General features: G+C 47.8%; 5 protein-coding genes across 5 annotated transcripts; 4 read left to right on the forward strand and 1 right to left on the reverse strand.

Annotated features, from left to right (window-relative positions):
- The first annotated feature begins 133 nt into the window (after positions 1 to 133).
- Positions 134 to 5,011, forward strand: LOC117839163 (protein TOC75, chloroplastic). The gene is made up of 7 exons (XM_034719434.2): positions 134 to 1,556; positions 1,915 to 2,136; positions 2,279 to 2,386; positions 2,930 to 3,124; positions 3,215 to 3,463; positions 4,004 to 4,258; positions 4,438 to 5,011. Exons 1-7 carry the CDS (start codon positions 264 to 266, stop codon positions 4,675 to 4,677), a joined length of 2,562 nt encoding a protein of 853 aa, XP_034575325.1. The 5' UTR covers positions 134 to 263; the 3' UTR covers positions 4,678 to 5,011.
- A 157-nt stretch (positions 5,012 to 5,168) lies between these two features.
- Positions 5,169 to 7,222, forward strand: LOC117839165 (pentatricopeptide repeat-containing protein At5g59600). Its single transcript, XM_034719436.2, has one exon. It carries the CDS (start codon positions 5,516 to 5,518, stop codon positions 6,923 to 6,925), a length of 1,410 nt encoding a protein of 469 aa, XP_034575327.1. The 5' UTR covers positions 5,169 to 5,515; the 3' UTR covers positions 6,926 to 7,222.
- An 11-nt stretch (positions 7,223 to 7,233) lies between these two features.
- On the reverse strand, positions 7,234 to 10,553 carry LOC117839166 (uncharacterized). The gene is made up of 6 exons (XM_034719437.2): positions 10,242 to 10,553; positions 9,991 to 10,136; positions 9,332 to 9,382; positions 8,321 to 8,542; positions 8,131 to 8,233; positions 7,234 to 8,039 (listed from the first exon to the last, which is right to left on the reverse strand). The coding sequence occupies exons 1-6, from the start codon at positions 10,325 to 10,327 to the stop codon at positions 7,493 to 7,495; spliced, it is 1,155 nt and encodes a 384-aa protein (XP_034575328.1). The 5' UTR covers positions 10,328 to 10,553; the 3' UTR covers positions 7,234 to 7,492.
- Positions 10,554 to 10,737: 184 nt separating this feature from the next.
- LOC117835766 (uncharacterized) lies at positions 10,738 to 12,898 on the forward strand. The gene is made up of 3 exons (XM_034715089.2): positions 10,738 to 11,096; positions 11,236 to 11,401; positions 12,650 to 12,898. Exons 1-2 carry the CDS (start codon positions 10,794 to 10,796, stop codon positions 11,368 to 11,370), a joined length of 438 nt encoding a protein of 145 aa, XP_034570980.2. The 5' UTR covers positions 10,738 to 10,793; the 3' UTR covers positions 11,371 to 11,401; positions 12,650 to 12,898.
- A 4,881-nt stretch (positions 12,899 to 17,779) lies between these two features.
- Positions 17,780 to 18,952, forward strand: LOC117840754 (E3 ubiquitin-protein ligase RDUF2). Its single transcript, XM_034721275.2, has one exon. It carries the CDS (start codon positions 17,998 to 18,000, stop codon positions 18,829 to 18,831), a length of 834 nt encoding a protein of 277 aa, XP_034577166.1. The 5' UTR covers positions 17,780 to 17,997; the 3' UTR covers positions 18,832 to 18,952.
- The last annotated feature ends 4,727 nt before the right edge of the window (positions 18,953 to 23,679 follow it).

Genomic DNA, 23,679 nt, shown 5'->3' on the forward strand with positions numbered 1-23,679 from the left:
AAAAGCCCTCAAATCTGAACTCGTAAACACGCCAGCACGAGCCGCCGGGGGCGCCACGCCGCCGCGCCCACGCAGAGCAGCAGCATAGGGCGCGTCGCACCGCGGCTAAACCCTCAACAGAAAACTCGAAAACTGGGGGCAAAAGATAGGGGAGACCCAAACCCTTACCCAGGCGCTAGGCAGGCGAGGAAGGCACCTCTCCCCCTCTCCCCTCTTCCTCCTCCGCCTTCTCCTCCCCACGCCGACACCTCCACCTCGCCGCAATGGCGCTAACCTCCCAAGGCATCTCGCTGCGCTCCCCGCCCGCGGGCCCCCGCGGCCACGGCGGGAGGCGCTCCTCCTCCGTGCCTGCCGCCGCGGCGGCCTCGCGCGGATGGGGGCAGCCCCACGCGGGGCAAGCCTTATCCATCTCGTCCGCCAGGTACGAATCCGCCGCTCATCCGTGGCGGGGAGGCGCCTCCTCCTCCGCCATACGCGCCGCCGCTTCGACCGGCGCGCAGCACGGCGGCGACCCGGTCCCCGCCGAGCCCAGAATCGAGCTCCCCGCGGTGTTTACCCTCTTCTCCGAGGCCGCTAAGACCGGCGCCGCCTTCTTCATCGCCTCGTCTGGCGCGGCCTTCCTCCTCGGTTCGTTTGGCGGGTTCGGTGGCGGCGCCGGGGGCCTCTTCGGCGGCGGGGGCGGTGGAGGCGGCGGATGGGGCGCCGGGGGCGGTGGTGCCGGCGGCGGCGGTGGGGGCTTCTGGTCCAGCTTATTCTCCGCCGGCGCGGCGAACGCGGACGACAAGTCGTCGGGGGATTGGGACGCCCACGGGCTCCCCGTCAACATGACGGTGCCGCTCACGAAGCTGAGCGGGCTGAAGAGGTACAAGTTGTCCGAGCTCAAGTTCTTCGACCGTGCTGCGAGTGGGGGCGGCGCCTACACGGGGCCAGAGGATTCCTTCTTCGAAATGGTGACCCTGCAGCCCGGTGGTGTGTACACCAAGTCGCAGCTGCTGAAGGAGCTTGAGACACTCGTCTCCTGTGGCATGTTCGAGCGGGTTGATCTGGAGGTGAAGCCCAAGCCAGATAACACCATTGGTCTCACTGTCTCCTTTGTGGAGAGTGTGTGGAGTGCCGCAAAGCAGTTCAAGTGCATCAATGTGGGGCTCATGTCGCAAGGGGGGCAGGTTGATTTCGACCAGGATATGACAGAGAGGGAGAAGATGGATTACCTCCGCAAGCAGGAACGTGATTACCAGCAGCGTGTCCGAGGTGCAAAGCCCTGCATCTTACCGGAAAATGTACGCGGGGAGGTACTGGGAATGATGAAGAAGCAGGAGAAGGTGAGTGCCAGGATGCTGCAGAAGATCAGGGACCATGTCCAGAAGTGGTACCACAATGAGGGTTTCGTATGCGCCCAGGTGGTTAACTTTGGAAACCTTAACACCAATGAGGTTGTGTGTGAGGTGGTTGAAGGTGACATCACCAAGGTGGAGTACCAGTTTCAGGATAAGCTTGGAAATATTGTTGAAGGGAATACCCAGCTTCCTATCATAGACCGAGAGCTGCCGCAACAGGTATATCGGTTACAACCATCACTAAGCTTGTTACAATGCTTAGCTTTTGGTAATGCTTGCAACATTCTATTTTGACTAATGTAACTCATTTATGAGCAGCCCTCTAGGAAGGTTAATGCAGATTTATAATTAAAATATCCTGTAGCATGCAAACTTACTTACACTTGTTGTTAGTCATTCGGTTTGCTGCTGCTGGTCTTGAAGAAAAGGACAAATCTTGTGCTTACCCTGATGATGTTTGACGTGCAACATGTTTAATTTTGATTCTGCAATTCTCATTGTTCTGACATGAATTTTCTCCTAGCGTGTTTGCGACTTCCATTATTCAACCTCTAATACCTCTACTTATCTTATACAGCTTCGACCAGGCCACATCTTTAACATTGGAGCAGGGAAACAAGCTCTGAAGAACATAAATTCACTTGCTTTGTTTTCCAATATAGAAGTGAACCCACGGCCTGATGAGACAAAGGAAGGGGGTATAGTAGTTGAAATTAAGCTTAAGGAACTGGAACCCAAGTCAGCTGAAGTAAGCACAGAATGGAGTATCGTACCTGGTCGTGAAGGCAGACCAACTTTGGTAATGTACCTATTGATCTGCAATAATCTGTTCCTTCTGGAATCTTATATATAAAATCTTGACAACAGCTATTTGAATAAAATACCTCTTGTTGTTAATTGTGCTGTGAACCTTATATCCTTCTATGGCTACTTTCTTTCAGGCATCCATTCAACCAGGAGGAACTGTGTCATTTGAGCACCGGAACATCTATGGCCTAAACAGGTCAATTGTTGGTTCTGTTACATCCAGTAACCTGCTGAACCCTCAGGTTGGTTGGCAATCAACTTTCTTCTGTGAACTTTGTTGTTTCCCTGCTTTTGGTTTCTGCTACCTTGGTCACTTGGTTCTATCTACTATTCTACTTGTAAAAGGAATGTGTTTAACAATGAGCTAGTTCATTGTGGCATTCTTGATCTTATATTAGACTGTCATATTGAAAGCGCATGTGTCATTGTTTACAAGTTCATGTCCAAAAACCATACACTTTTGTCATTCAGAAGTCTGAAACTTCAGTGCTTTTCTGTTGAAATATATTTAAGTATTATGGGCCTTAATATATTCCATTATGATGGGAGTTTAGCATACTGGCAAGCGATGCATTTTTCTGACAAAAAGTCGATGTGTCATTGTTACTTTGTTAGCATCATTAAGATACTGCTGTGTTTGTTGGTGATGTTTTCTATATGTACTTGGATAGACTAACATCTGTCTAAGTGTCTTCTTGTGTGTTTTCTACTTTTTTTTTGGCAGCAACGCGCTTATATTTTTTACATTGTGAACTTATCTATGTTTTTTTTTCTTTAACCTTTAGGATGATCTTTCATTCAAGCTTGAGTATGTCCATCCTTATTTGGATGGTGTGGACGATCGTAGTAAGAACCGCACATTCAAAACTAGCTGCTTCAACACCAGGAAACTGAGTCCTGTCTTTGTTGCTGGTCCCAACATGGATGAAGCTCCACCTGTTTGGATTGATAGAGTTGGATTTAAAGCCAACATAACTGAGGTTTGCACAACATTATGTTTACTTAATTTTATGAACAGTCCTATTCAAGAAATATTTGTAACATAATTAAAATACTATTTGGATTCTCAGAGCTTCACGAGGCAAAGCAAATTCACATATGGCCTTGTGGTTGAAGAGATTACAACACGCGATGAAACTAATAGTATCTGTACCCATGGTTCTCGAGCAATGCCTAGTGGTGGTTTGAGCATGGATGGGCCTCCCACAACCCTTAGTGGTACTGGAGTTGATCGAATGGCATTCCTACAGGCCAATATAACTCGAGACAATACTGAGTTTGTAAATGGTGCAGTTATTGGAGACAGATACATTTTCCAGGTAAGCTATCTGTACCCTCGTGGTTTCAAGGACACACATTAAAGTAAGCCTTTGAGGCTCAAGCGTTTTCCTTGTGGCTCTAAATAAGACTCTTTAAGATAAGACTCATTTATATTTAATTACTTGAAAAGGGACATGGCAGACCCTCTTTGTTAGTCCCTCCATCCCAAATTGTAGGTCATTTTAGGCTTTTCTAGATACATAGTTTTTGCTATGCATCTAGATATAGGTCATGTCTAGATATATAGCAAAAACTATGTATTTAGAAAATCCAAAACGACCTATAATTTGAAACGGGGGAGTATAATCTTTTGATTAAGTATTGTTTTCAGTTCAAGGCTTGGCACAGTGCACCAAACCATTCAGTAAAACTTATGATTATATGTTGTTTATCTTCATTTTTTTTTTGGCTCAGTGGTCTAATTGTTTTCAAACTTCTATGTTGAACTTGCACTGGTTCTTATTTAATGGCTCCATGCTGTTATACTAGAGTTTCCTATGGTAAAATACATAGACTGAATAAAGTTTCCTTGGTTGCAGTTGGACCAAGGTCTTGGCATCGGAAGCAAAAACCCATTCTTCAACCGTCATCAGCTTACTATGACAAAGTTCATCAATTTAAATAATCAAGAGAAAGGTGCTGGCAAGCCACTACCAGCTGTTTTGGTTCTTCATGGTCATTATGCTGGTTGTGTGGGAGATTTGCCAAGCTATGATGCATTTGCACTCGGAGGTCCTTACTCTGTTAGGGGCTTTAGTAACGGTGAACTAGGTGCTTCTAGGAATATTCTTGAGGTATGCATTATCATGGAATTCTCAGATTTCAATATCATGCATCATTCTCATCACCAATAAATATATTGTTGCCGTACATATGTACTGATTCACTGCTTCTGAACTTGTACCTGTAATTGACACCATGGCATCACAGTGTTATATGGTAACTAAAGTTTATGTGTCTGTTATCTATGCAGCTTGCTACTGAGTTGCGCATCCCTGTAAGGAACACCCATGTGTATGCATTTGCTGAACATGGCACTGACCTTGGGAGTTCTAAGGATGTGAAAGGGAACCCTACAGAATTCTTCAGACGTGTTGGTCATGGATCTTCATATGGTGTTGGCGTCAAGCTTGGGTTGGTAAGAGGAGAGTACATTGTAGATCACAATGCTGGTACAGGGACCATTTTCTTCAGATTTGGTGAGAGATTTTGAGTGCACTTCATTCCTCCACTTGGGAAGGCACATATTTTCGACGCGGCACTGTTTTAACACAGCTGAAACCTGAAGAGTGATGCTTGTGGGCTGTGGTAGGATTCAAATGGCATTAAAGCTCTGCTGAAATAATGAAGCTTTGTTATTCCCTGAGGAAGAGTGATAACTAGTGTGAGTTGAGTTTTTTATTTTAATGTAGGATGTAAGGTCAGGTCTTTCGGGGCTTGGAGCTCATAAAGGAATATGAATGTTCACAAATTTGGCCATGTCTCCTGTTTTGACCGTCAATTGTGTTGGCATCGCTTCTGTTAAAAATTGTCAAGTCGTTTCACCATCTACCATTTGTTCAGTTGGTTAGTATTACAGTTTTGTTCCATTCTCATATTGTGTATTGTAGCGAAGCTCTAACTTGTCATGAGTCATGACGATGCCTTGGATCTGAATGTTGTCATTCGTCTGCGGCTTGTTTTTTTTCCCTAAACCAGACTTGAATACTGGCTTCAAATTCAAATTCAAAACGGACAAGATTTGTGTTGCATAGTTTTAAGTATGATTATTTTGTAGAGCTTTTGATAGTGTATTTTAGATAATCTCGGAAATAAGTTTATATGTTGATTTGGTTGCTAATTAAAGTTTACCTGTGAAAGTTCTTAAAGCTGCGGGGCGAATTCAAGAAATTACAGCAGATATCAATATTACTGGAACATTAGAGTCGTCACCTGTTTACGAAGTTAATTACTTATCTTATAGTACCATTAACAAGAGGGACGTCACTTCGATCGGCTTGCATTTTCCCGTTCGAATTCCATGGATGAGAACCTGAACGGACGTAGAGCTCATGAACGCAGGCGCAACATCCAGCAGCTCATGGATGAAGCAGCTGACGAGTGCTTCCCGGCAAGGCCACCACAGCCGCGTCCTCCACCTCTTCTTCACCAGCCTCCAATCCGGCGACCGCGGCGCGGTGGATCCGCACCCCGCGGCCGTTCCCACGGCGCTCCGCGCCTGCGCGCGCCTCGGGAATGCCTCCTCCGGTCGCCTCATCCACGCGCTCCTCCTCACCCGGTTCCCGTCCCTCTCCTCCGACGCCGTCGTCTCCACAGCGCTCCTCGACATGTACGCCAAGTGCGGCCTCGTCGCCAGCGCCCGCAGGGTGTTCGACGAAATGCCTCGCAGAGACGACCTCGTCGCCTGGAACGCGCTGCTCGCGGGATACGCGCGCCACGGCCTCCCGGAGCGCGCGCTGGCCCTGACCATCAAGATGAGAGGCCAGGGCCTGCGCCCCGACCTGGTTACATGGAACGCCGTCATGTCCGGTTTCGCTCTGGCCGGCGACGACCACATGGCCGAGGACTTGGTCCGGGCCATGCAAGACGACGGGTTCCGGCCCGACGCGGTCACCTGGACATCACTTGTCTCCGGGTCGGTGCTGAACTTCCATTACGACAGGGCGCGCACACTGTTCCGGAGAATGGTGTCCACCGGCACCCGCGTCCTGCCAGGCTCGGCCACGATTGCCAGCATCCTGCCTGCCTTCGCCAATGTCGCCGACGTGAAGCGTGGTAAGGAAGTCCACGCCTACGCCATCGTGGCCGGCATCGAGCAAGACCTCACAGTAAGTAGCGCTCTGGTCGACATGTACGCCAAGTGCGGGCTCGTGCTCGAGGCGCACCGGCTGTTCGACAATATGACGGAGAGAAGCACGGTGACATGGAACTCCATGATTTTCGGCCTCGCGAATTCCGGCCACTGCCAAGAAGCCATCGGCCTCTTCGACCGGATGCTGCGTGACGGAGCAAGGCCGATCCACCTGACGTTCACCGCCGTTCTAACGGCTTGCAGCTATTGCGGCATGGTGGAGCTCGGGAAGGGCCTGTACCGCGCCATGAAGGAAGAGCATGACATTGAGCCGAGGCTGGAGCACTACGCCTGCATGGTGCATCTGCTTGGCCGAGCCGGCAAGCTCGCCGAGGCGTATGATTTCATCAAAGCCATGCCCCTGGAGCCCGACTGCTTCGTCTGGGGGGCGTTGCTGGGGGCATGTCGGAGCCATGGCGACGTCAAGCTTGCCGAGCTGGCAGCGTCCCGCCTGCTGACCGTCGAACCGGCTAATGCAGCTAATTGCCTGCTTTACTCAGACGCGCTGGCGAGCGCAGGCAGACAGGATGATGTCCTGAAGACGAAGAGGTTGGCAAAGAGACGGCGAATGAAGAAGCTCGACGGCTGCAGCTGGCTAGAGCCTCCATAGGCGAGGGCGTAATCATTCCTCTGGCATCAGAAAAGAACAGAATTGATTGATCATGGATCCACTGTTGATTATTCGCGGTTCCTCAGGATTGCAGAAGACGGGCATGAGGGTTAACACCATCTAGTTAACCATCTAATCTCCCTTCCTACAGAATTGATTGATCATGGATTCACGGTTCCCCAGAATTGCAGAAGCAAATGCGCAGGAAGGTAACATTCATGTTAACCTCATCTAATCCCCCTTCCTACATATGGATGTATTGGATGCTACCACGAGTATAAAAAAAATGCTTGTGCAGACTACTGAAATTAGCAGAAATGTTTATCATTCACACTATTTACTCAACGTTTAGACACGGAATATTTATAACTACTTAATCACAGCGTAACTGGGAGTTACTATACAAGCATAAGCAGCATTATGGTATTTAGTTATTTCAGAACAGGATATTATTTACGTATCAATCCCTAGTTACATAACACCCGAAGCACTTATAAGTACAAGGCAGTAGCACGATCCCACAACTTCCTCTCTCATGGTGTCATGCATGGTCTACCTCCAGAACGATCAATGACTCTGGAAGTTTGATCCACCATCTGGTGCTGGGCCTAAAAGCAAAATCATTCCACCCCCAGCTTCATCTCCTGAGCCTGTTCTCTCAACAGGGGGTGCCCTCCTTGCAGAAGCTTGGCGCATTGGCTCGAAGAATCTACCAGCCACATCAGGAGGTTGCTCGAAAGATTCCTCCCCAGGCAGAACAAGGAGCCCTTCATTCCGGAGCATGGACGGTTCATTGTAGCAGGCGATCCACAATGAGTCAACGAGCTGCCTCTCTTCCCGTGCAGCATCCAGATCTTCAGGAGTCATCCTCCTTATGCTTTCTACGCGTCCCCGGAGAAGCCGTCGTAACCTGTCATGCTCTGCTAGTAGACTCCTATTTCCCAGTGTCATGTCCCTTGCAAGCTCAAGCAAGCCCCCTAATGCTGCTTCTCTAACACCAGAGTCATTACTGGATGCCAAGCGCATCATAAGGTAGGGGAAACCTAGCTGCGCAAATACTGAGCAATCTGAATGGCTTTCGCTGAGCAGATAGTGAGTCAGACTCAATGCTTTCCTGCCAAATAGGGAAAAACATCTTAGACAGAACATTTAGCAAGGCATTTACCCAAAAAACAGCACTAACAATCTCATATCAATTATGTTACCTCTGAAATCTTGCACTCTCTGAATTCAATGCATCTCTTAGTCCTGTATATCCATTGGCTAAACGAAATGCAGCAACTCCTGGTCTGTTGTTTCGTATCAAGGCTGAATAATAAATAAGAACACCATCAGACAAGGCAATTTATGATAAAATATACCCTTACCATCTAAAAATGCGGACAAAATACTTACAAGATAGAGCACCAAGAGCTTTTATGCGGGCAGTAAGGTCAGGATCTGATCTGAAATTGGACAAGAGGGGCTCAAAACCACTAGCTTCCATGACCAACTGCTGGCTGGTTGGATTGTTCTGAACAACTGTTGTCACCACATCAGCTGCTTTTGCTCGGATACGGGCGTCAGAATTTCTGAGGAACTTGATAACTGGAACCAACCCACCAACAGAGTGCAAATCTATAACACAGCAGAGAGGAAAAACAAAATAACCGTGTAAATAACAAATAAATTAGCATAAAAATCCACAGTTTCACATAAAGAACATTTTCAATTAGGTCAATGGATATTATTGCTTCATTGTAAACAGTTAGTTCAACATCCAGTCAACTTTTTTTTCCTAACGGATCAGCTCCCCTTGAAATTTTGTATGCTAGCATATTGAAAGGGGAAGCTGAGAATTCACCTGAACAGCAATATTCTATTGCCAAAAAAACCACTATAGTTGCCTCCATCCATTTGTTTAGCCACCTCAACAGAAACTACTAATGCCATTGAATCATCCAATGATGTGAATGTATTCAGTTTGACACCAGTAATGCATGCCTCCAAGTGCTACCATGGTCTCCTACAGATGGAATTGTAGATTTCACTTAAAAGCAGATTAATTTGAGTTATGTGTGAATAAGTGCAACATTCATAAACCTTATAACATGCAGCAATTACCAACTGACACATTAAATATCAGACAGCTCCCGAGGAATTTCGGGTCAAATGATGGGTAGAATAATGTGCAAAGATATGGTCACAATGAGCCATCCACATCAAGGGCCCTCAAGAATCCCACAAAGGAGGCACCATGTTATATACCACAATTGGAGCCATATTTAAGTCAGGGTGGGGCTATACAAAGATTATTACCATAAAAACAGAAGCTAGTTGCAAAATAAGATACAAAACATGTGATTTTGTGAACACCTGAAACGATAACAAGACATGGAAAAAATTAAACATGAACCTGGGACATACCATTTGCCATGTCGATAGACTCAACATGTACCTGCAGCTCACTCAACAGACCTGCGATTTTCAAAGCACATGGATTAGTATCAATGAGGTATAAGAAATGCCATGAGATACTAAATCAGTCATTCTATTAAAACATGCCTATAAAGGGAGAAATGCTATCAGATACTAAGTCAGACATGCGATTCTATTAAAACATAATATTAGAAGTACATCATAAAGGCGCATAGGAACATATCTCTACCGACCTAAAAATGGTGGAACTGGGAATAGCAGAGGTATTTGGTATCTAATCGAACCACAGAATATTCAAAGTCGAACAACAGAAAGACATAGTAAACTTTTTTTTTTCTTTTGTTTTCTATTCAGAGGGGGAATCATTCCTTAATATATGCTCCCTAAAGTAAAATTACCTATTCGTTACAGTGTGCTCCAATTTAGGATCTGAATTGCCTATCTAAGCTGCAAGCTGCCTAAAGAAAAAAAAGGCTGACTGATTCCATTCCATATCTATCACCCTTTAACAGAAACGCATCATCCAACCTAAAATTTGACCGCTGAAATCGACACCAACCAACACTAGCATACGTGCTCAGCGAATCCCAGCAGGAGATAAGGGAAATGCAGCGTGCAATGCCGCAACTGGTAATTGGCGCCCATACCTTCGATATCGTCGTGGGTGATGCCCTGCGCCTCCAGGACGGCAGGCGGCGTGCTCATGAGCAGCGCGATCTCCCGCATCCGGCTCACCACGTCCACCATCATGTGCCGCTCCACCGCCTCCGCCAGCCACCGCCGCTCCTCCTCGCTGTTGATCGGCGCCACCAAAAACCAACACGCGCTTCAGCCACAGGCCACATCCGGAAGAAAGACACAAGCCGCCTTCCCACCAGCAATCGAACATCCCCCTTACCTGATGGTGCGGGACGGCCCGGCCCCGTCGACGTAGGAGAGGCTCCATTTCAGCAGCCCCGCCCAGCTCAGCCTATCCCCCGCCATCCCGTCCTCCTCTTTCAATCCTCCCTGATCCCACGGCGCTGCCGGCGAAACCAAACCACCGCGCGTCCGGTGCGGTTGCTCTCTGCGGTTCCCGAAGCCGGTGATGCGTGCGTGCGTCTCCCTCGTGTCGTGTGCGTTCGTTCGCGGCGATGCGAGATATTTCCGGTTCTGGATAGAACAGGCAGGTCAGGGATGACGAGCCAAAACGCCAAACAAACGCCGAATGCGTCACATCACGGTGGTGTTGGAGGAGGAAGGTTGGGGATAGGGACGGATCTCTCTGGAATTCACTCGGCTGTTCGGACCCAGGCGCGGAAGCTCAGTGGGCCGAAACGGGCCCTTATTGTGCTGCCCCGGGGTTGGCCCGCCTAGGTTTTCTGATACGGCCCAGGCCTTTTTTCCATCTCTCCCTTTCGGCCGTTCGTTTCGACCGTTCATTCGCTTCACGGGCGCGAGGGACGGGATAATGGCGGCAGCGGCAGCGAGCTCGCTCTCAGTTCTGCCCCTCGCGCCGCGGAGGCCGCTCCCGCTGAGGCGCGCTGCTAGGAATGCGGAGGGTGGAGGGGCTTCGAGGCCTCTGCGCCTCGCGAGGTTGCGGCTGCGGCGCGGGCGCCCAGCTGCTGCGGCCGTGGCCGGCGACGCGGAGTTGCCCCTGGAGGAGGCGGAGGCCGCGATGAGGGTGGCGGCCGACGACGACAGCGTCACCGCCACGGTGGTGTCCGTGCTGCTGACGGTCGCGTTCGTCGGCCTCTCCATCCTCACCCTCGGTGTGCGTGCCTGGGCCTCCATGAGTGGCGAATAATTGTTGGTCGTTTTGCGAGCCGGTGTGGTGTTGGATCATGGGATGGTCGATGCTGATCTCGCCAGGCTGTGTTTTTGGCTGGCTCTCGATTCTTTGTGCAATGCAGGTGATCTACCTGGCGGTGCAGGACTTCTTACAGAAGAGGGAAAAGGAGAAGTTTGAGAAGGAGGAGGCCGAGAAGCAGAAAGAGGAGGCCAGGCAGAAGAGGGCCAAGTCCAGGAAGAAGAGGAGAAATTATTGATTCCTGCCTCTCGTTTGTCTGCCACCCCAATGTGAGCAATTGCTCTTCTCTTCCGCCTTAGCTTCTTGTAATAGCTGTGACAGTGTATGCAACATTGCATATTTAGTATCGCGTGAGGTTTTGCTTCCCTCTGCAGTTTGCACTTAGGTTAGATGTGATCAGTTCAGCTGCGGGACATGCTAAACAAAATTACCGTACAACTAGTTCTAGGAATGTTCCATTTATAAAAGTGTGGAATGCTTCCAACATATTATATCAAGTGTGAATTGCGCCACACTTAAAATAAATTGCAAGTGAAAGTGATAAAGACTTGAATTTGGAAAGGCGAATGCCTTAAGGACACGACTCAATTGGTCCTGTAGAATATGCTTGGATGGGACTATAGAAGGTAATCTGAAGAAGATAGCGCAGGTATGCTCATGTCACTCGGAGGAAGTGATGATTCCTGTAGAGATATGCATATTCTAGTTGAATTCACCTTGCTGGTACTTCATAGATATTCTACCACATGGCTACCATTTCGAACCTCATGAAGAGTCTCTGCATACCTCTGCTGAAGTTCTTCTCGCAATGCCCCAGGCAGACAGCTTTCATGTACTACTATCATAGAGACTAATCCAAGATAGTTTGATAGCTAGTCATCCAGGGTGTGTTCATATTTAGTTTTGCCTTCTGTCAGACAACATCTTAGTTAGCGGCTCATGTGTGTTGAGGTGTGAGACTATAGAAATTAGACCTAGAACACACCACTTAAACTAGATCAATGGCCTAAATAAGTGATTCTCAAGTTCAATTGACTAATTGCACCCACCTTGGAAGTTTAAATCAAACAATTCCAGTTTTACATAAATGAGACTATGATGCAGTTTACTCTCGAGTCAAATTTTTAGCCACTTCATACAGATGTCTAGCTGTACTCCTGACATGAACACTTCCTTTTCTACATTCTCTTCTCTCGTTTCTTTCTGTCTTTCACTATGCAGGAGGATAGGCTGACAGAATATTTCAAATTTTTAGGCCTTCCACATCGAGCTGATGAGTCAAGAATTTTTGTAGATTTTTCATGAATAGTTGTTGCCTTAATTAGTAGTTAGAGCAATTGGCTCCTCCCTTTGTTAGTGAACCATACTCCCTCTACAATGGTCGACATTGTCATGTTGCTGTTCCTTATCTGAAGCCTGACCATACAGCCGATCACCTTTACTATGTATCTACCACATAGATCATACTGCATACTTAAGTCTTGACTCCTCTGTCCATTGCATTTACTTTTATACAGGTTATGCTCTTCGGATGCAGATGAGTCTTCAGTGTGTGCTTTTCTCAGATATTTTGTCATTGGAAGACTGGTTAGCTGCTTGCTTCTGTTAGCTCTGTTCAAGTTAACCCCATTTCTTCTCATTTATTCTGGTTTGTGTAAAAGTTATTGTACAACAGATGCTTCATAAATTTTATATGTCACCTCAATTGCATTTGCCAACATGTTGTACTTCAATACAAATCAAGAAGTACTAACATGTTTTACTCAGTTTGTGTTTTCCTGGGGTGTACACGATTCCTTTCATGCCAAAATTTGCTAGTGTGTGTTACCGGTGTTGGGGTGTATCAACAGTTTGTGATTTCTCAAACCCTGTGCCGCTTTGGTTGAATTTAAGATTGAAGTATGAAGCATCAAATCCGCCTGAATTGTTGAATTATGCACTTTCAACTTTGAAACTGAAATGTTATATTTTCTTTGTTATATTTTCTTTGTTGCTTCATGCTGAAGTAGGTTGGATTTGGACTGGTTAGGCATTGACTTTTGGAAGCTACATCTGTTGGTGTTTAGACCCGGCAACCTACCGAGGGGAGTGCTCGAGGTAGTGCTTTGGTTAATGGGGCTCGTCGAGATCAGGAACTCGAAGGTAAACGCAGACACACGATTTAGACAGGTTCGGGTCGCTGAATAGCATAATACCCTACGTCCTTTGCGTTGGTTGGATTGAATTGCTTTGGAGGGGGGTCCCTGTCTCACCTTATATTGCCGAGGGCAGGCTTATATTGCCGAGGGCAGGGTTACAGGTCGGTTGGTTACAAGAAAACTAGTCAGATTCGACTAAATGAGTTCTACTCTTATTACTACGAGTATTTTTCCTAATCCTCGACTAGTTCCTGTCTTTCCACATAGACTACGTCGTCCTGCACCATAATCTCCATGTCAGATATGTTTTGGTGTCCAACCCCATATTTAGGACTGTCCAAACCTTCTGGTGGGCTTATAGATGTATGTACGACAAGCCCTTGAGTACTTTTTAGTCAAATGCAACAGTTTCGAGTGTTTTTAGACTTCACCGACTAGTTCTTAGTGCTCTTCGAGTACTTCGTCTGGATAAATCTTCAAATGTAAAAAAAACTGTCATGCTGCTAGAATGTACTCAAGCCTCATTTAACTGAGTCCCCTGTCCTTCAATCTTGAATTTTATGTGGAAGTGCGATAAAAGTTGCACTCCATATGGAGTAGCCCCCGAGGATTAGTTTGAATCGAAGAATCAGGCTAAGGGTCGATCTGTAATTTGCATCACTTTTCCTTAAAACCCAGAAATTTTTTTTTTATGATGGACACATGACACACAACCTCGAGCCTTTGGCAACCTCTGGTCAACGTGACCATCTCTGAAAGGAAATCTCATCTCTTCTGAGAATAGAGGTAACGGCTAATCAGGTGCCGTGAAATCTGCGGATCTGTTAAACCTGAATATTCCTTTATTCGCGCCGTTGTTACTGTGCCACGGTGATAAATAGCGGAGGAAGTTATTCCTTTTCGTTTCACCTTTGCCATTTGCTTTTCTGACCTCCATACTGTAGCCCTAGCGCTGCCGCTGCCCAATCTCCGAGCGCTAGCGCCGCCGTCCCCCACCACTGAGGCCCCGAGCGTATGCGACAGAAGAAGCTCGTGACATTAAGGATGGTGAGGAAGGCTGATGCATCCAAAGAAGTCGAGGGTGAGAAGAAGAAGAGGTCCGACAAGAAGGAGCCACAATTGCCGGCACCCAAGTACGGGAAGACGGATTAGACTGCGCCGCCAACTCCTAGTTGCGCTTGGAAGCGGTCATTCTTAAAAGAGGAGGAGATCAAGGTGTTTGTGGCCGCCAAGCTGCTCCAAGATCAAGACTTCATCAATTGGAGATCCTCCTACGGCAATCCGTGACCATTGGAGGAATACCTGATAAAACAGTAATTTTCGCTCACTTCATCGAGCGCGGTCTTGCACTTACAAACTTCTGATTTTTCCGGAGTCTTCTGGATTATTATAAGTTGGAGCTGGTTCATCTGAACCCCAACGGAATCCTCCATACTGCTATTTTTGTGCACTTCTGCGAAGCTTTTCTGGGAATCCGCCCCAACTTTCAGTTATTCCGAAAATTTTTCTGTGTAAAGCCGCAACCGATGAGGGATCATACTCAAGTAGTCAGAGGCGCCGGTATCCAGATGCGGGAGAAACTCAGTAGCCTGTATCTAGAGTATGAGTTGATAGACTTCAATGTCGAGTGGAAGGAGAAGTAGTGCTACATTGGCAACCACGATCTCAAACTACCCAAACTGACAAGGCATCGTCCCACCTGGAACAACCGGTGGTTGGATGAGCCAACTCATGGGGATTGCCTCCAACTACCCGAACTCCTTGATAGAATAGCCAAGCTAAAGCAAGAAGGTCTCACTGGAGTTGGAGTAGCCTTCAGCTTTATGAAGCGAAGAATCCAGCCCTTACAGCAGCGATGCCACTGGGGCTATGAGTATACTGGAGTCAATGATCCATCCAGACTTTCGCCTGATGAGCTCAATATAGATGAGATTATGGTGAGCCTGAAGCGGATGTTCAAAAATGTGGGCGAGATCCCCACCATTGTGCGGGAATTCAATGCTGCCAACCCGCCAAAGCCTGTAAGTACCCGTAGCCATAGCCTCCAAATACTTATTTTTGTAGTTGTTGGGTGTGCTAACTTGACTTTCTTTGCAGGAAGATGTCAGCTTGTACTTCTCTGCTTCTCCTCCTCCCGGATCGGAAGATATTTGTGAAGCTGCTCCTCGCGTGCATATGGTGGAGAGCACTGAGAGTGATGACGAGGAAGAGGAAGTACTCGAGGCCTCCAGCAGCACCAGTTCGGATGCTGCGGAGAATTTTGAAGTCAAGGTCCAGCCATTTGCTAAGGTCGGGTCATCCTCTGAATCGAAGAAGCGCACAGCTGATGAGGAGCTCGAAGCTGCAATTCCTCCGCCACCAAAGAAGAAGCGGTCCATTGTTGCGAAATGGGCCGTGAAGAAATCCGTCACCGCAGAAGATGTGCCTCCCGCGTCCGGTAGGCGATTTCAATATCACCACTGTGTCTACTCAAGATGACATTGATGGTTTGCAGATACTCGAGCCGGTGATGGATGCTGAAAAGGCGGCTGCTCTGGCTGCGCAAGACAGGTTGCCAGTCATTGAGGAGGTGATCAATATTGAAGATGATCCGGAGCCTCATGTTGCTCTGATGGACCCTGCCGGCGCAAGAACAACTCGAAGAGCAGAGGCGGCGGCTAAGGCTGGCGATGATCATGCTGCGACATTCAAGCCGTGCCAAAGAGACTATTTCCGACCATTAAGCCGCTGCGCTTTACAGGAGAACTCTCTTTGTAGTTGAGGAGATCTATAAGGTATGTCTTGTTGCTCCTTCTTTGAGTACTAATTGTAGCTCATGATCGACTTGTTGTGTCTCTGAAGTTTTGTCTTATGCAGGAAATCCTCTAATATGAACCTTGGAGAGCCTAGTTTGAGGCCCATGACAGAGTACATTTCCTAATCTTTGACTAGTTCCTGTCTTTCTACGTAGACTACGCCGTCCTGCGCCATAGTCTACATGTCAGATATGTCTCGGTGTCCAACCTCATATTTAGAACTGTCCAAACCTTCTGGTAGGTCCATATATGCTATATTTTTACGTTCAATATTCTTCTTGATGAGCAAAATAACTTGACCGTTCCTTTGTGAAACGTGCCAAGTGAGTTGTGAGCCCTGTATTGCAAAGCGCTGTCTGTTGCTGGAATATGGACCGTTCCTTTGTGAAAAGGGATTGCATTATATGGTGATTGGTAATGGCTAATGGATATGTTGTGTACAGTACAGGACAACCTCCCATGTTTGATATACAAAAACAACCCTTTAGACTGTAAGGATAATGTCTTATATCATTTGTTTTTTTATAAACGAAGGTTATATCATGTTTTCATATATTTAGTAGCCAATACCGGTGTGTGATTTTTTTTTTTTGGTGTTGAATTGCTCTGTTCATAGACTTTAGAATAGCAGAAAGGCCGTGGCAAGACCACAAGGGATGGGCCGGAAGCTTCTCATCAGCTCTCTTTCATTACTCAGCAGACAAGGGGTGATGTAGCGTGTCTGATTGAGCATGACAGCATATGAAGTTTCTTTGTTGGTTCTGTAGATCTGATCTACTCCCCTGACATGGACTCCAGCACATGTCAAACATTACTGACTTTTGGCATCTGGCTATTTTGTGCCTGTACATGTGGCCTGTAGGCACACGTGAAGGTCAATTTGTCTGCGGTTATTTGTTTATTAACCCGGCAAAAGCGCTGTAATAATTCAGAAAGTGATTGAGGTGGTAACGGCAGGAGACCTTTGACCCCTGTAGTCACCGATGAGCCTCTAGTGGTGATTCGAAAGTGACTGAAAGTGAAGTTGTTGGAAGAACGGCGACCATTCGCGGAGCCATCTATAACTGGGAATCGTTTCACCCAGATGCAAAAGTGAAGTACATGTACAACAATATATTGAAAAGTCAGATAGGAATTTTTGAAAAGTGTTGAGGAAATGAAAGAACGAGAATGCATGTACGCTTCTTTTTTGAACTAACGGTAAATTCACACGCAAAGAAAATTCAATAGTGCCATGATAGTGTTCATCTTTGTTGTTTGTGCCATGTTTAGATGGGTTGCGTCAACAAGTCTGCCAAATTTATTTACTCTATAAATTCATATTCCGCAATATGACAAATTTATTTACTGTGCCATGTTTAGTATGAGCCTGCAGCTGCAGAACTCAGAAGTGCTGTTTCCAAACTGGTGGCCAGCGTCAAACCAAAACCGCAATCAATTTAAACCTGTCGCCTTTTACCGCGCAAGTCAAAACCGCCCACCCTTCTTCCATCCACGCGGCGGTTTGCTAAACCCGCCCGGGCGCCGCCGATCCATCCATCCCGGGCGGCCTTCCCCTTTGACCTTCCACGGCCGGCTGACCGGTCAACGTCACCCCCGGCCGCTAGCTAACGGCGTGTGCCTTTCCCAATCGCCACGCTCCACGTGCAGTCGCCGTCACCCGGGACGTCACCGCCCCGCCGGACGGCGTCCCACATAAAACCGCCCCACCCACTCACCCACCCCGCAATTCCCCTCCCCACCTCCTCGTCTCCGCTCCCCGAAAGCCCCCGAATCGAATCCGGCGGAGTTCGATTTGGGGATTTCGGCGCCTCGCCCCCGGAAATTTCTTGGATCTGAGGCCGGCCGTCGTCTTCGATCTGCGGCTGGAGTGAGTCTGCAAGTTTTCCGGCTCGATTTTGGTCGGAGGGTCGGGGGGCTTCGATTGCGGGGATGGAGTCGTCCCCGGTGTCGTACTGGTGCTACCGCTGCAGCCGCTTCGTGAGGGTGTCTCCGGCCACCGTCGTCTGCCCGGAGTGCGACGGCGGCTTCCTGGAGCAGTTCCCGCAGCCGCCGCCGCGGGGCGGCGGCGGGAGCGGCCGGCGCGGGACGATGAACCCGGTCATCGTGCTCCGGGGCGGATCGCTGTCCGGGTTCGAGCTCTACTATGACGACGGCGCGGGCGACGGGCTGCGGCCGCTGCCCGGCGACGTCCAGCACCTCCTCATGGGGTCCGGCTTCCACCGCCTGCTGGACCAGTTCTCGCGGGAGGCGGCGGCGCCGCGACCCCCGGCGTCGAAGGCTGCGGTGGAGTCCATGCCATCTGTGACGATCGCCGGAGGCGGGGCCCACTGCGCGGTCTGCCAGGAGGCCTTTGAGCCCGGCGCCGCCGGGCGGGAGATGCCGTGCAAGCATGTCTACCACCAAGACTGCATCTTGCCCTGGCTCTCCCTCCGCAACTCGTGCCCCGTTTGCCGCCAAGAGCTTCCGGCCGCGGCCACCCCAGATGCGGAGGCGGATGCGGGGCTCACTATCTGGCGACTTCCACGCGGTGGATTTGCCGTAGGGAGGTTCGCCGGCGGGCCCAGAGAGCAGCTCCCGGTCGTCTACACCGAGCTGGATGGGGGCTTCAGTAACGGGGTCGGCCCGAGGAGGGTGACATGGCCAGAGGGAGAGAGGCAAGTGGATGGCGGTGAAGGTCGGATTCGCCGTGTATTTAGGAATCTGTTTGGCTGTTTCGGTCATGGCAGCCGGCAAGCGAGTTCGTCGCAATCTCTTAGTGGCTGAGCACAGTTTTCCTTGGTAACTCGTTTTCAATTGATAGTGCTGAAGAACTAGGGTTAGTGTAAGAAGGGAATCCAGATTATAATTTCTTGGGACTTTTGATGTAAATGAAGGTCTTGCATTATCCCCTCTTTTGTCTCATTTAAGAATTATCGAGAGATGGGTATGAGCAAACATCTTGGAGTGAACATGGCAACCAAATTAGTTTGAGCATGGCAAGCAAATTCGGTCAAACAAGTGCTTCAAGGAAGTAATAGCAATGAATGTTGGGGAAATCAGTCCTTTGCAAGATTGTAGTTAGAGAGAACATTGGCTGTATTTACATCCCTACCATTTGTGTACATACTGGATCAAGATGAATTTCCATTTTGCTATATCATATATTTTATATTAAAAATTGAAAAATTCTCTGATGTTACTTTGTGCAGCAGGCTAAACCCCGTCATTGTTTGAATCCAAAAAAATATGTGCATCATGGATTAGTCATAACAATGGTCGCCCCAGCACTAGCTAATAATGTTTAATGGTCAAAACTTAGCCTAGCTGTGCTCATGTTTCTAAGTAGCGACCTGCCATTTTTATTCTCTTAATTTCTCTGGTTGTTTTCCCCTGCAGGTTTGATGCCTTTGTTTCCTCTGCTAAATAAGGAAACCTCAAGTCACCACACTCTTTGTATGCACCGAGAAAAATATATTGGCTATATCTAGATATCATGATTTTAAATTGTATTTCTAGTGTTTTCAACTAGTGTGGGTGCTAGTTTGGGTTGGTGCACAATGAGTAAAGGTGATTAAAAAGAGCATCTAAATCTAGCATTGTCGTGTTATATGAAAACTGTTTAAATTACCACATGTCCAATTATGGATGGTTAGATGAATTTTCTTTGAATACAACACACGTCCAGATGGATCCTACAAATCATGGATCTAACTTCGCTCTTAGTAGTAAAGGTCCCTGCTATTTATTTTCAGCTATTTGTATATGATGAGTAAGATAGCGGGGGTGCTATCTTGTAGCAGACATTCTTTGTCTTTGTCCATCCATGTAGCTCTCCATCTTGTTTGCAAGTCATATGGGTCATAATAGTGGTTGGCCTAACCATGAAATTGATCCTTGTTATTTCACCTGCATGTCCTTTCAAATAGTAACATACTGAATTTTCAATGATGATATGAGCTGTACACTGACAAATTGCCATAGCTATTGTGATTTTCATCTATTTGGATTTTTGTAATCTTGCATATCTATTGTGTTTGCTCCAGTTTGTTGTTTAGAGCACCTCATCCATGCCTTATTATTTTGTATTGCCTTTAATCTGATATAAATGTGTGGCTACTTTTAGGAGTTTCTTAAAAGCAGAAGGGTACCTGAGAAACTGCATACAATTCTCCATATCCTGATCTTTACTTTGCTCACTTAAGTACTGCATGTACCATTTGACCTAGGAAAAACCAGCTGTATGGTGCAGTTGCATGCCTTTGTTGTCCTCTTCTTTTACATCTTTTCTGTTTACAAAATTAATGCTGAAACAGCATGCTTGCAAGGGCTCTGCTATCTGCAGGTGGAAAAATAAACTGACATCAATTGAATATCTTTACAGTAAGGGCAAGAAATCAGTCTCATTTCTTCAGGTCTAAGTCCATGCAACAATTCAACTGCTGCTAGTGAAGCTTGTTGATGTTTAGTTCATGTCATTTTCCTTTACCTCTCGTTTGGGCTGTCATGTACTATTTATGGATATAGCTGTAATCCATTTATTGCTCTCGCACCAATTATTTTTTCCATTATATGTTGTGGAAGATTCTGTATATTAGCTAATCAGTAATAACTCACAGCGGATCCTAACTAGTTACTTTTCCTGCTATCCTCTGAGTACTCGTCCAGTGACTGTATATTGTTTTATGTTTTTAGTTATTTGCTTTGCCCTTTACACTGGTTCTTTGTCTTGCTACCCTTTGTAGCTAAATTGTTATAAAAATGTTGGTCTATGTAACTATGTTATGCATCTCTGTTGCTAATGTTATCTTTTGTGGATTCCGGATGTAAATGCTGTATACTTTTCTTGATAATTATCCTTCATGCTTCTTATAGTTGCAGGTTGACATGAAGAATTTCAGTGGTCCATGTGACTGCTTACCTTTCACAAGGTTCTCCAGCTGACAGCGGCGATGGTCATTTATTTGTGAGGCTCTCACAGTACAACAGTACAGTATGAGTCTGCTTCTTCTTGTATCATTACTGGCGATGTGGGGGCATGGGTGAGTACCCTATCCGATTCTATGTATGCATCATTATAGAATTGCCAATTGCTGAGCAGTGAGCAGTTTTGTTATGTGTCAAGATGAATGTATTATCTGGGTTGTTGAGCAATCAACATCTCTGAATGTCGGTTGATTCTTCAGCCTGTTTGTGCAACCTTGCATGCATACTGCATAGGCCATGGTGATGATCAAGCATTGGGTCCATTCGTGACAAAGATTGGAAGGCAGCTGTCAGGTCAAGCAGGACTGGACCCATTTCAAGCCATCTATAGTCAGCAAATCATGGGGGCTCGTCTTCACTCAAGGTAAGGTAAGCACCTTCTGTTAGGTAACCTGAGCTTGAGGCTAGCTTAATAGCATTCAGGGAAATGTTTGGCATGGCAGGATGGCTCAGTGCACTGGAATCTACTGGTGGTGGTTTGGTGGACCTGGTCCTGGAGAGCTTTCGGCATTCTGGGCATCACTGTGAGTGCTCGAGGAAAAGGACTCCTGCCGAATGAGCACCCGAACTGCTCACTGCTCAATGCTTTATGCCCATTCCTGACTTTCAAGAGGCCTTGGGAAAGATTGACAGCTTTTCATCTATGTGCCAATTCTGTACCGCAGGAAGTGCTAAACGATGTGGATGTTCTGCATACCTTCCTGCAATAAGGAGAATATTTTTTGGTATCGAAAGAGGTGAACCTTCTTCCAGCTCCATGTTTCAGTGCAATGAACTCGGTTCTTGGCAGCACGGCAGAAGTTGGGTGTGGAACTGTGGGATCATCCAGTGCTTCTTTCAGGAATTCGACGGCTGTTAGCACGCATAATGTAGCCGCACCTTCCTGTGGCATGCATTATAATGGTTGCTTCAGAAGGAATGGTCCTGCAGCGTCCTTGCAACGCTTTGGTGAGGCACTGAGGCTCCATGTTTTCTGAAAGCCTTCTCCACTTTGTTTGGTTCCAAGATTTGAGTACTCCATTGTGTGGTTGTCCCCGAACTTGAGCAATCAGAACGTAAAGAATGCGTGGTCGCACGCAGGATACGAGCGTTCCTGCCGTGCAGATCCATGAGTGCTTTGTAGAGCAGAAGTGGATTGGATGGTTTGCACAAGCGGTGGTATCTTATTCGCCCCCGGCAGTCTGGCACCAGCCTTCAGTTGCGCATGATTGGTGCGCCATGTGTGTGTATGATGATCGCTTCTATTTGAAAAGAACCGGAGTGGTGATTCGTGTCGGGTCAACACATGTGTATCCAGCGGCAGAAGCTAATCATTTGCCAAAAAACGGAACTGAATACGACGAGCTCGACGTCTCGTGTGTAGATTCTGGTGATCATAGCAGCGCTTTGACCGAGTGCGAGCCACGTATGTCTGATGCTGTGATGCATGAACATTGAACAACTCACCTGGCCAAATTTCAGAAGCAACGGCGATGAAACCGTATGAAACGTCTGCTCATTTCTCTTTGCACGGCTTTCCTGCGCTATCTTTCCATCATGTTGCCAATGCCACACGACAGGTCTCTCAAGTGGCCCACACGTTGAGGACGTACTGGGTGGCACTGTCACTGACTCACTGTGTGCCTTTTATTTTCTGGTGCGCCGATGCCGTAGCCCGTGGTGCCCGTTGCTTTCCCTTCACGTATCGGAATGTGGTAAAGGTTAAAGGCGCCTGCAGGTTCGTTCGTAAGAAATGTCGCGTCATTCTCGCATGATGCCGGTGGTGATGGTGGCCCGATTGAGCGGTGAGGCAGAGGCAGAGCGGGGCAGATCACAGGAGCCGGCCGTCAGCCCGTCACCATCATCGTCTCGTGCCGCCGTGTCCTCGGAGTCGGAGCCACTCGGCACTGTCGGCAGAGCCACGGCTGCCGTGAAAAAACTGGAACGGGCAATCTTGGGGTTTCCTGACTTCCATGTAGATTTGCTCAGCAACGGAACGGGGGCAAGGAAGCACGGAAGCACGGAAGCACGGGAAGATGACGGGCCTGTGGATGTGGTTGCGTTGCATTGGCAGGTCTCCAGCTGTCGACCACGGGTTGCCCAACCGCAGGCAGCATGAACTGGCGCGCGCTACACCGAACGCCAAGGGCCCTTTTCGGCAAATCTAGCGAGAGATCGTTGGCGAGGCAGCTGCGCTGAAAGCCACTCGCCTCCGGCGGGAGTCCTCGCTGATGGACGCCAAATCTGTAGCCTCAGCCCTCAGGTCCTGAGGTCCAGGAGCATGTCTCGCTTTAACTAAGCTCCAGTGGCGCCACCTGGCCGGACAACCCGAGCGGTGACCAGTCACAGTCAGTACGCGTATTGATGAGGTCGCCGACCACTGCTTCGCCGGGGATCGGAGAAGAAGAAGAGTCGAGCCTTGGATGGGAGGGACGCAACCTGACGCAGTGTAACCTACTGTTGCTGCAAAAAGGCCTGACACGTGCCCTCGTACGATTGCCGCTGGGCGGAGGAAAGAGGCGGACGCTGGGTCGCTGGCATTAGTAGGGAGGAGTGTGACGCAGCAGTCAGCGGGGAGCGAGATTTAGGGCCACTTTGGTGGAGCTTCCATGGGCTCCGGCTCTACCTCATACGTACTATACATGTGCTGTAGCTATACTATTTACAAGA

The sequence above is a fragment of the Setaria viridis genome, chromosome 9, assembly GCF_005286985.2.
Source record: "Setaria viridis chromosome 9, Setaria_viridis_v4.0, whole genome shotgun sequence".
Lineage (NCBI taxonomy): Eukaryota > Viridiplantae > Streptophyta > Magnoliopsida > Poales > Poaceae > Setaria > Setaria viridis.